Source organism: Elgaria multicarinata, chromosome 3, assembly GCF_023053635.1.
Source record: "Elgaria multicarinata webbii isolate HBS135686 ecotype San Diego chromosome 3, rElgMul1.1.pri, whole genome shotgun sequence".
Classification (NCBI taxonomy): domain Eukaryota; kingdom Metazoa; phylum Chordata; class Lepidosauria; order Squamata; family Anguidae; genus Elgaria; species Elgaria multicarinata.
In genome coordinates, this window is record NC_086173.1 from 175308822 (window position 1) to 175320920 (window position 12099).

At 46.7% G+C, this 12099-nt stretch overlaps 1 protein-coding gene across 1 annotated transcript; it reads left to right on the top strand.

Moving 5' to 3' along the window:
* On the top strand, nt 1–6096 carry LOC134396481 (zinc finger protein 420-like). The gene is made up of 4 exons (XM_063123004.1): nt 1–78; nt 367–493; nt 2221–4055; nt 5071–6096. Exons 1-4 carry the CDS (start codon nt 4–6, stop codon nt 5839–5841), a joined length of 2808 nt encoding a protein of 935 aa, XP_062979074.1. The 5' UTR covers nt 1–3; the 3' UTR covers nt 5842–6096.
* Nucleotides 6097–12099: the final 6003 nt, after the last annotated feature.

Genomic DNA, 12099 nt, shown 5'->3' on the forward strand with positions numbered 1-12099 from the left:
GTCATGATGCCGGCAGTCGGTTCCCCATCATCTCTTTCTGGTGGCGAAGGGGGAACGGAGGCCGTGGGACCCCATGAGGTAGGGGGAGAAGGGCGAGGGGCGGACGGGGGTCTCTGGGCTCTGCTCACCTCCCTGGGACTGAACACGTCGCTTTCCTCTTTGCTTCTGTCAAAGCGGCCGTGTTGAATGGCTTTGAGTGGCCCTCAGGAAGGTTTCATGAGGTTCCCCCCCCATCTTTTAGGGGGTGTTTAGAACGGAGCCTGTATAGCGGCTGAGAATCATCACCATTCCGCTCACCTGCTGTTCTGGATTTCGCTTGTCTGTAATCTTCATGCTCTCTCTGAGGAGGAAACGTTTCCCTTCCAGGGTCTGGTGAGCTTTGAGGAGCTGTCTGTGTCTTTCACGGAGGAGGAGTGGGCGCTGCTGGATCCGGACCAGAGAGCTCTGCATCAGGAAGTCATGGAAGAGATCTGTGGGATCGTGGCCTCTCTGGGTAAGGCTCTGTCTTTCCCTGGTTGGTTATAATATATTCTTCACAAATGCAACAAACTGATTTTAGCATGTTCTTCATGCCAAAGTCCCATCTTCCAGCCTAACAAGATGTATCTATTTTTATTGACTAAGAGTGCAATCCTATGTGTGTTTAAACAGAAAAGACTCCAGGCTGTAGGGCTTCAGAAGTGATGTGCTGGATCAGACCGAGGGTCATAGGATTATAGAATAGTACAGTTGGAAGGGGCCTACGAGGCCATCGAGTCCAACCCCCCCTCAATGCAGGAATCCACCCTAAAGCATCCCTGGCAGATGCTTGTCCAGCTGCCTCTTGAAGGCCTCTAGTGTGGGAGAGCCCACAACCTCTCTAGGTAATGGATTCCATTTTCGAACTGCTCTAACGGTGAGGACGTTTTTCCTGATGATCCCAGAGGCAATAAATAGTCATGGTGACTGGTAATAATATATTCTTCACAAATGCAATGAACTAATTTTAGCACGTTCTCCATGTCAAAGCCCCATCATCCAATCTAACAAGATGTATCTATTTTTATTGACTAAGAGTGCAATCCTATGTCTGTTTAGAAAGAAAAGACTCCAGGCTGCAGGACTTAAGAAGTGCGCTGATGCTGGATCATCATTATTATTATTATTATTATTTATTTATATAGCACCATTGATGTACATGGTGCTGTACAGATAACACAGTAAATCGCAAGACCCTGCCGCATAGGCTTACAATCTAATAAGTTGTAGTAAACAATAAGGAGGGAAAGAGAATGCAAACAGGCACAGGGAAGTGTAAACAGGCACCGGGAAGGGTGGAGCTAACAGTATAGAGTCAGAACAAACACAAAGTTTAAAAGCTATAGGGAAAAGAAAAGTTTTTAGCTGTGTTTTAAAAGCTGTGATTGAGTTGGTAGTTCTCAGGTGTTCTGGAAGAGCATTCCAGGCATGAGGGGCAGCAGAGGAAAATGGACGAAGCCGAGCAAGGGAAGTAGAGACCCTTGGGCAGGCAAGAAGCATGGCATCAGAGTAGTCCAGTACTCTGTTCACACAGGGGCCAACCAGCCATCGGCCAGGGATGAACAAGCAGGACATGGTGCAACAGCACCCTCCCACCCATGTTCCCCAGCAACTGGTGCACGCAGGCTTACTGCCTTGGGTACTGGAGATAGCAAACAACCATCAGGGCTGGTAGCCATGGACAGCCTTCGCCTCCAGGAATGTATCCAACCCCCTTTTAAAGCCATCCAAATGGGTGGCCATCACTACATCTTGTGGTAGCGAGTTTCATAATTTACCTATGCGTTGTGTGAAGAAGTCTTTCCTTTAATTTGTCCTGAATCTCCCACCCATCAGCTTCATGGGATATGACCCCACTGGGTTCTAGCGTTTTGAGAGAGGAGAAAAATGTCTCCCTGTCCACATTCTCCACACCTCTATCAGGTCTCCCCTTAGCCTCCTTTTTCCCAAGCTAAACAATCCCATTTGATGTAATCTTTCCTCGTAGGGGAGATGTTCCAACCCCATGGATCGTTTGAGTTGCCCTCTTCTGCACTTTCCCCAGCTCTATAATATCCTTGTTTAGGTGTGGTGACCCGAACTGTACACAGTATTCTAAGTGTGGTCGCACCATAGATTTGTATAAGGGCAGTATGATACTGGCCATTTTATTCTCAATTTCTTTTCTTATCGTGCCTAACATGGAGTTTGCCTTCTTTACAGTGGCCGCTCACTGGGTGGACCTTTTCATCGAGCTGTCCACCACAACCCCAAGATCACTTTCCTGTTCGGTCGCCACCAGCTCAGATCTGATGGACCAGGAGAGAATAAGAACAAGAGCAATGCACAAGATGACCAGTAAACCCTCTGCTTCTCATGGCCACAGTGAAACCCCAGTACAGGAAAATTTAGTTGAACGAATGGAAATAAATCAGTATTCTGTGCGTAGGACAAGCTTTGATTCCCAATCAAGTCTTCAAAGCCATTGTAAAACTCACACAGATGACAACTCATTAAAACGCTTGGAGTGTGGAAAGAGCGTCACTAGAAGCACACACCTGACTTCTCATCAAAGAATTCACACAGGGGAGAAACCATATGAATGTACAGAATGTGGAAAGAGCTTCAGTGAGAAGAGACACCTGACTCAACATCAAAGAATTCACACAGGGGAAAAAACATATGAATGTTCAGAGTGTGGAAAGTGCTTCAGTCAGAGGTCAAGCCTCACTTCTCATCAAAGAATTCACACAGAGAAGAAACCATCTAGCTGTGCAGAGTGTGGAAAACGCTTCAGTGATAAGGTACACCTCACTCGTCATCAAAGAATTCACACAGGGGAGAAACCATATGAATGTACAGAATGTGGAAAGAGCTTCAGTCAGAGAACAAACCTCACTTCTCATAAAAGAATTCACACAGGGGAGAAACCATATGGATGTGCAGACTGTGGAAAGCGCTTCAGTCAGAGCACAAGCCTCACTTCTCATCAAAGAATTCACACAGGGGAGAAACCATATGAATGTGCAGACTGTGGAAAGCGCTTCAGTGATAAGGTACACCTCACTCGTCATCAAAGAATTCACACAGGGGAGAAACCATATGGATGTGCGGACTGTGGAAAGTGCTTCAGACATAGTTCAAGCCTCACTTGTCATCAAAGAATTCACACAGGGGAGAAACCATATAGCTGTGCAGAGTGTGGAAAGCGCTTCAGTCATAAGTCACACTTCAATTCTCATCAAAGAATTCACACAGGGGAAAAACCACATGAATGTGCAGCATGTGGAAAGCTCTTCAGGGATAAGATACAACTCACTCGTCATCAGAGAATTCACACAGGGGGGAAACGATATGAATGTACAGACTGTGGAAAGCGCTTCAGTCAGAGAACAAACCTCACTTCTCATCAAAGAATTCACACAGGGGAGAAACCATATAGCTGTGCAGAGTGCGGCAAGTGCTTCAGTTATAAGTCACACATCATTTCTCATAAAAGAATTCACACAGGGGAGAAACCATATGGATGTGCAGACTGTGGAAAGTGCTTCAGTCAGAGTTCAACCCTCACTTCTCATCAAAGAATTCACACAGGGGAGAAACCATATGGATGTGCAGACTGTGGAAAGCGCTTCAGTCAGAGCACAAGCCTCACTTCTCATCAAAGAATTCACACAGGGGAGAAACCATATGAATGTGCAGACTGTGGAAAGCGCTTCAGTGATAAGGTACACCTCACTCGTCATCAAAGAATTCACACAGGGGAGAAACCATATGGATGTGCAGACTGTGGAAAGTGCTTCAGACATAGTTCAAGCCTCACTTCTCATCAAAGAATTCACACAGGGCAGAAAGCATATGAATGTGCAGACTGTGGAAAGTACTTCAGTGATAAGGTACACCTCACTCGTCATCAAAGAATTCACACAGGGGAGAAACCATATGAATGTACAGACTGTGGGAAGTGCTTCAGACATAGTTCAAGCCTCACTTCTCATCAAAGAATTCACACAGGGGAGAAACCATATGAATGTGCAGACTGTGGAAAACGCTTCAGTCACAGGGCAAGCCACACTTCTCATCAAAGAATTCACACGGGAAAAATGATATGAATGTGCAGAGTGTGAAAAGTGCCTCAGTCAGAGTTCAAGCCTCACTTCTCATCGAATTCACACAGGGGAGAAACCATATGGATGTGCAGACTGTGGAAAGTGCTTCAGACATAGTTCTTTTTTTAAAAATAATTTTTATTTGTTTTCTACACTATATAAACATACAACATTACAATTATAATAATAATAATAAAAAGAAAAACATCAAACAACTGCTTCATACATATTGAATAAATGTTGAGTACATATATGTTGAATAAGTATTACCTATACATTATCCTACTACAACATCATCATTCTTAACATAAACGTGCACCCCCCACCTCGGGATCTATTCGTGAGTCCAAAATCTGATCGTTTCTTCTGCTGGCGGTTTCCCACTTCCCTTAGTAAACACAAATATTAGGAACTGTCAGTTTATCATTAATGGCTATATCCCATACTTCTTTGTACCATTCTTCAATAGAATATTCCCCTTGACTCTTCCAGTTCCTAGCTACCATCAATCGTGCTGCAACCAGCAAACTCGATATCAGCTCTATAGTTTCTTTTCCACACTTTATATCTTCAAATAGTGACAGCAATGCAATCTTTGGCGTTTGTTCTATTTTCATTCCCACTATTTCTTCAATTTCTGAAAACACCATCTTCCATAATCTTTGTACATATTTGCATTGCCACCACATATGTAAATACGCTCCTTTTTCCCCACAACCTCTCCAACAATTTACTGAATGCTGATCATTTATCTTATTCAATCTAATTGGGGTTAGGTACCACCTCCACAAAATTTTAAAATAGTTCTCCTTTATTCTCACTGATAAACTTCTCAACACTCTTTGTTTCCATAGTCCCTCCCATCTCTGTCGCCCTATTTGTACCTTCAAATCTGACTCCCATACAGTTTTCTCTGAGTTCTCTCTAAACTCCTTTTCTAACAATATTTTATATATTCTTCAGACATAGTTCAAGCCTCACTTCTCATCAAAGAATTCACACAGGGGAGAAAGCATATGAATGTGCAGACTGTGGAAAGTGCTTCAGTGATAAGGTACACCTCACTCGTCATCAAAGAATTCACACAGGGGAGAAACCATATGAATGTACAGACTGTGGAAAGTGCTTCAGACATAGTTCAAGCCTCACTTCTCATCAAAGAATTCACACAGGGGAGAAACCATATGAATGTGGAGATTGTGGAAAATGCTTCAGTCACAGGTCAAGCCTCACTTCTCATCAAAGAATTCACACAGGGGAGAAACCATATGAATGTGGAGATTGTGGAAAATGCTTCAGTCACAGGTCAAGCCTCACTTCTCATCAAAGAATTCACACAGGGGAGAAACCATATGAATGTGGAGATTGTGGAAAATGCTTCAGTCACAGGTCAAGCCTCACTTCTCATCAAAGAATTCACACAGGGGAGAAACCATATGAATGTGGAGATTGTGGAAAATGCTTCAGTCACAGGTCAAGCCTCACTTCTCATCAAAGAATTCACACAGGGGAGAAACCATATGAATGTGGAGATTGTGGAAAATGCTTCAGTCACAGGTCAAGCCTCACTTCTCATCAAAGAATTCACACAGGGGAGAAACCATATGAATGTACAGAGTGTGGAAAGAGCTTCAGTGAGAAGAGACACCTGACTCAACATCAAAGAATTCACACAGGGGGAAAAACATATGAATGTGCATGTCATGCCCTGCATGGAAGTGGAGTCGGGAGATGAGGGGGAGCTGGCAGAGGCTGGACCCAGTGCAGAGGGGCCTGGCTCAGGTGATGAGAATAGACTGGCAGAGGCTGTGGCAGACCCTCAGGGAGAGGAGCCAAGGCCAGCAGGAACCTCTGCCAGCTCTGAGGGCCTGGTGCCGGCAAAGACTCTGGAGGAGCCGCAGGGATCTGAGGAGGAGACGGACAAGCCCGGTTTCAGCCAGTTACGGGCGGAGAAGGCCACCAGATGCCGGTCTAGCCGTCTCCAACAGAAACGCCAGGCAATCAGAGATCAGCTGCGGAACTCTGACTCAGCACTCGGACTGAGGATAAAAGAGCAGCCGGGAGCCCTGCCAAATTGTCAGAGATTATCTGAGTGTTTTGGCGGAAGCTTTGGCTCTGAGATCTCTTGAGCACGCACCTTGCTCCAGATACCGAGTTCCTGAACCCAGCCTTGACTCCCGGACCCCGTGACCACGCCTGACGACTTCTGGAATCCTGTTGCGACCTTGGACTGCCTTTTGACTACGTTTTGCCCGTGCCTACTCCCGTGACTCCTGGACTGTATCTTTGGACCTTGCTGACTGTCGGCTGTGCTTGACCTTGGACTGAACCACTGTGCCTCCGCTTTGCCACGCTCCTTGGACCTCGGACCGGACATTGACCTCTCTGTAAGCCTGCACCTTGCCCTACTACGTCTCTCTTTTGCCTTGACTTCTCAAGCCCTTTTCCCCTCGCTTGCTTTCCAAGTTTGTAACTGCAATAAACTCACTGTTGCTAAGATACCAGCTGTGCTCATTTGTCTTTGTCAAGCCATTTGGCGGCTTTCCCGGACAGTGCAGAGTGTGGAAAGCACTTCAGTCACAAGGCAAGCCTCACTTCTCATCAAAGAATTCACACAGAGGAGAAACCATATAGCTGTGCAGAGTGTGGAGAGTGCTTCAGTTATAAGTCACACGTCACTTCTCATCAAAGAATTCACACGGGAAAAACGATATGAATGTACAGAGTGTGGAAAGTGCTTCAGTCAAAGCACAAACCTCATTTCTCATCAAATAATTCACACAGGGGGAAAACCATATGTATGTGCAGACTGTGGAAATTGTTTCAGTCACAGGTCAAGCCTCACTTCTCATCAAAGAATTCACACAGGGGAGAAACCATACAGCTGTGCATAGTGTGGAAAGCGCTTCAGTGATAACATACATCTCACTCGTCATCAGAGAATTCACACGGGAAAAACGATATGAATGTACAGAGTGTGGAAAGCGCTTCAGTCAAAGCACAAACCTCATTTCTCATCAAATAATTCACACAGGGGGAAAACCATATGTATGTGCAGACTGTGGAAATTGTTTCAGTCACAGGTCAAGCCTCACTTCTCATCAAAGAATTCACACAGGGGAGAAACCATACAGCTGTGCATAGTGTGGAAAGCGCTTCAGTGATAACATACATCTCACTCGTCATCAGAGAATTCACACGGGAAAAACGATATGAATGTACAGAGTGTGGAAAGCGCTTCAGTCACAGGTCAAGCCTCACCAATTCTTGGAGTGTAGAAATGTCTATGCTACTGCCAGCCTGATTTCTCATGAAAGAACTCATATGGGATAAACCATAGACCTGCCCCTCATGTTGAAGGAGATTCAGTCAGAAGTTCTGTCTCACTTCTCACCAAATAACTGACACAGGGGAGAACCCTTAGAAGAGTTGGGAGAATGAGATGACGCCATAATCACATTCATCTTTCACCTCAGGGAACGTACTTGGCGGAATGACTTTGACAAACTGACTTCACCTATAGAAGCCTCCCCAGTCCTTCAGATGGAAATCCCACTCACGCCCCCCCCCTGCAATATCCATCAAGTTGGTGGAACCAAGGCAGGGTCTCCTTGGTGGGGTCTCCGACACCGTTGAAGTGCCTCCCATGATAACTTCACTTAGCTCCCTTCATTAGGTGTTTTTAAAATGTTTTGAGAAAACTGATTGTTCTCATCTTTATTTTTAACTGATTTATTTGAATTTGGGCCATTGGTTTAACATCTGACATTTAACACCCACCCACAATCCAAAAGAGTCCTGTGAGCACCAGTGTAATAAAAACAACCGGGGATAAAGGTATCTGGGTAATCTGACTAGAGTGTGCCCCTAAGATCAGCCCAATTCAAAGAGGTTCAATACCCTCCCCATGACCCTGGAGTTCTGCTGTGTTTCCCCATGAGAAAATTCAAGCGCAGCCTGATCTTATCCATGAGGTTTGCTCAGAAGTAAGGAGTTTCATGGATTGAAGAGAGACATAGTTTAGGTTGTGGGTGTCCTGGATGGTAACGGCCTCCTATCACCAGCTGTGTCAGATGCGCAGAATAAGAACCAGTAGAATCATAGAATAGCAGAGTTGGAAGGGGCCTACAAGGCCATCGAGTCCAACCCCCTGCTCAATGCAGGAACCCACCCTAAAGCATCCCTGACAGATGCTTGTCCAGCTGCCTCTTGAAGGCCTCTAGTGTGGGAGAGACCACCACCTCCCTAGGTCACTGGTTCCATTGTCGTACTGCTCTAACAGTCAGGAAGTTTTTCCTGATGTCCAGCCGGAATCTGGCTTCCTGTCACTTGAGCCCGTTATTCCGTGTCCTGCACTCTGGGAGGATCGAGAGGAGATCCTGGCCCTCCTCTATGTGACAACCTTTCAAGTATTTGAAGAGTGCTATCCTGTCTCCCCTCCATCTTCTCTTCTCCAGGCTAAACATGCCCAGTTCTTTCAGTCTCTCTTCATAGGGCTTTGTTTCCAGACCCCTCATCATCCTGGCTGCCCTCCTCTGAACACGCTCCAGCTTGTCTGCGTCCTCCTTGAACTGTGGAGCCCAGAACTGGACGCAATACTCTAGATGAGGCCTAACCAAGGCCGAAGAGAGAGGAACCAGGACCTCACGTGATTTGGAAGCTATACTTCTATGAATGCAGCCCAAAATAGCATTTGCCTTTCTTGCAGCCGTATTGCACTGTTGGCTCCTATTCAGCTTGTGTGATCTACAACAATTCCAAGATCCTTCTCGTTTGTAGTATTGCTGAGCCAAATATCCCTCATCTTGTAACTGTGCATTTGGTCTCTATTTCCTAAATATAGAACTTGGTATTTATCCCTGTGGCCCAGCCACAGGGACCAGGTGAGCCCAGCCACAGGGAAACCAGGGAATAGAGATGGATGACAGTCAGTTTGGACAAGGAGGTGCAGGGAACGCTTATCAAATTTGCAGATGATACAAAATTGGGTGGGATAGCTAATACCCTGTAAGACAGAAACAAACTTCAAAGTGATCTTGATAGGCTGGAGTGCTGGGCTGAAAACAACAGAATGAAATTTAATAAGGATAAATGCCAAGTTCTACATCTAGGAAATAGAAACCAAATGCGCAGTTACAAATCTGGTGAGGTCCTGGTTCCTCTCTATTCGGCCATGGTTAGGCCTCATCTAGAATATTGGGTCCAGTTCTGGGCTCCACAATTCAAGAAGGATGCAGACAAGCTGGAGCGTGTTCAGAGGAGGGCAACCAAGATGATCGGGTCTGGAAACAAAGCCCTATGAAAAGAGACTGAACGAACAGGGCATGTTTAGCCTGGAGAAGAGAAGATTGAGGGGAGACATGATAGCACTCTTCAAATACTTAAAAAGTTGTTACACAGAGGAGGGCCAGAAACTCTTCTCAATCCTCCCAGAGTACAGGACACGGAATAAGGGGCTCAAGTTAAAGGAAGCCAGATTCCGGCTGGACATCAGGAAAATCTTCCTGACTGTTAGAGCAGTACGACAATGGAACCAGTGACCTAGGGAGGTTGTGGGCTCTCCCACACTAGAGGCCTTCAAGAGGCAGCTGGACAACCATCTGTCAGGGATGCTTTAGGGTGGATTCCTGCATTGAGCAGGGGGTTGGACTTGATGGCCTTGTAGGACCTTTCCAACCCTGCTATTCTATGATTCTGTGAATATTTGCGCTGGTTCATATAAAGTGATTTTACCTCCATGGATGCTCTGCTGAGGACTGAGCTGGAGGTGGTGATGACTTAACCTGGAAAGGGATCCTGGGGTGGACAGTGCAATGAAAACTGAGCCAGGGTGCGTGGGGAAAAGGGGGATTCCATGTTGTGGATCATTAGGAAGGGAATTGAAAGTAAAACTAGGTTGGGTTGGCTTGGCTGGGTGTAAAGTTTTATTTATGCCTCCATCCTTCCGCCGATAAAGAGACGCTCGAGGTGATCAGAACCAATAAAAGAAAAGCCTGGTTAATACAATCAGATAGGTTGAAGATGCAGGTAAAAATAAAAGACAATTCCAATAAAACCCGCATCCAACCCTCAGAGTCCCCCTTACGTGCCAAAGGCCTGCTCAGATAAGGGACATCTCTGTCTGTGGAAGGGCGCCAGCCTGGCCTCCTGCAGCATGGAGTTCCAAAGATCCTGTAAGGCTTTTCTGCCATCTAGGGTAGAGCCACAGAAATGGGAAAGGGCCACCCAAATGGCAGAAGGGCTGCATGATAAATTGGAGGAAAAGGGTGAGGTGGAGAGAAGTTGATAAAAGCTCAGTGAAGCGTCAGCGGCTGCAGCCGAAGCCCAGAACTAGGCATACTGGGCCTTGGAAGAGAGCAGGCCTTCCACGGCGTTTATGCTGCTGTCCTTCCTCCTCAGCAGCTTGTACATGGGGCTGTCTTAGTATGGGCAGGAGCTGCTCCCGGCTGCTGCTGGGGGCAAAAGAGAGACATCGCTCCATCTGCAACGGATCCCACCCAGGGGGAAGGGAGCAGAGCGCTGCTTCCTCGGACTTATTCCGGCTGCAGGTGTAACCCTGAGCTCTCCTCTGCCGCTTCCGTCTCCCAAAGTGTTGGGTTTCTTTAAATCTTTACAAAGAAATTCTCCTAAAGCTAAATCCTCTGGTTTAAAAGAGTTTGGAGTAGCCCACCACCCTCCCTCAACCCGCTGCCCTCCAGATGTTTGGGGCTCCCAACTCCCAGGATGCTGGGTGGTGTTGATGGGAGTCCAAAACATCTGGAGGGCACCATGTTGGGGAAGGCCGAAGCAGACTCTTCGGGTGGTTTTTGACTGTGTTACCTTCATGCATCCCCCTGAGCCAAGGATTCTATGTGAAGGTGGCAATTAGGGGATGTATTTCTGGGTTTGGGTCCCCCCCCCTTTTCCTCCACGCCTGAAGGGCTAAATTACAGACCATGCCCACATACGCTGGTATCTTTTTCAGTTCACAATTAAAGCCCTAAAAGTTTAAAAATGCCATGTAAAAACAATGTTGGGAGGGCGCCCAGCTGGTGTTTCGGGAGTCTCTGTGAAGGCTGGCTGGTCAGACAGGAATACAAGAGGTGAAGGTTTAGTAGTAGGTGTCTTCCCACACTGGAAGAAGCTGCACCAGTGGGACTATTGCCCGTCACACAGCTCTTAAAAAGCACAGGAGCCTGGGAGAAGAAGCTGGCAACCCTGTTGTAGGGCGGAAAGTTGTGCGTCTCTATCCGGAAAGCTGTTGGCAGCAGTTATGGGTTAAGCAGAAGGGTGGAAGGAAGCCGTTGGCGCTTGTGACATGGCCCCTTCCTGGAGACAGGAAACTGGGTTTCCAGCCACCTATTGTGCTCTTTCCTGCACTGGGGCATAAGCAGAGCCCCGGGGAGAGGGACATTCTCAGTTACGCACAGTGGAACAGAGAATAAAGGACGTGGTGCAACAGCACTCTCCCACCCATGTTCCCCAGCAACTGGTGCGCACAGGCTTACTGCTTTGAATACTGGAGATAGTTTGCTAAAACAACATCAAGGCAGCGTTCAGCAATTTAAAACAGCAAAACCTAAAAATAATAAAATGACCCGATTACAGGACTAATTCACCGGTTTAGCATCTCTCCAGCTTCACTGAATGAAGCTTTTCTTGCCACAAGCTGCAGAAATGCCTTCTGACCCATCAGAATCCGCTCCATGTTTTCCTTTTCTCTTCATTCTCGGCCCCGACTCTTTCCTGATCCAGCTCCAGGTTTTGCACACCTCTTTTGGGTTCGATCCTGCTGGGTCCCAAGGCTTAACCGTTGACCCCGTTTGCACCAACTTCCCGGTAGTTACGCAAACTGGATTCTGAACATGCAATTGCCCAAACCGCTTCTACCCCAGGGCTGATTCTGGGGTTTTCTGCTTGCTCCCTGACTCCATTCCCAATGCCTGGCTGTGGATCCAGTTCCAGATCTTCCTGCAGCGTTCCTGGATGACTCCAGTTCCGCGGTTTGAGCTTC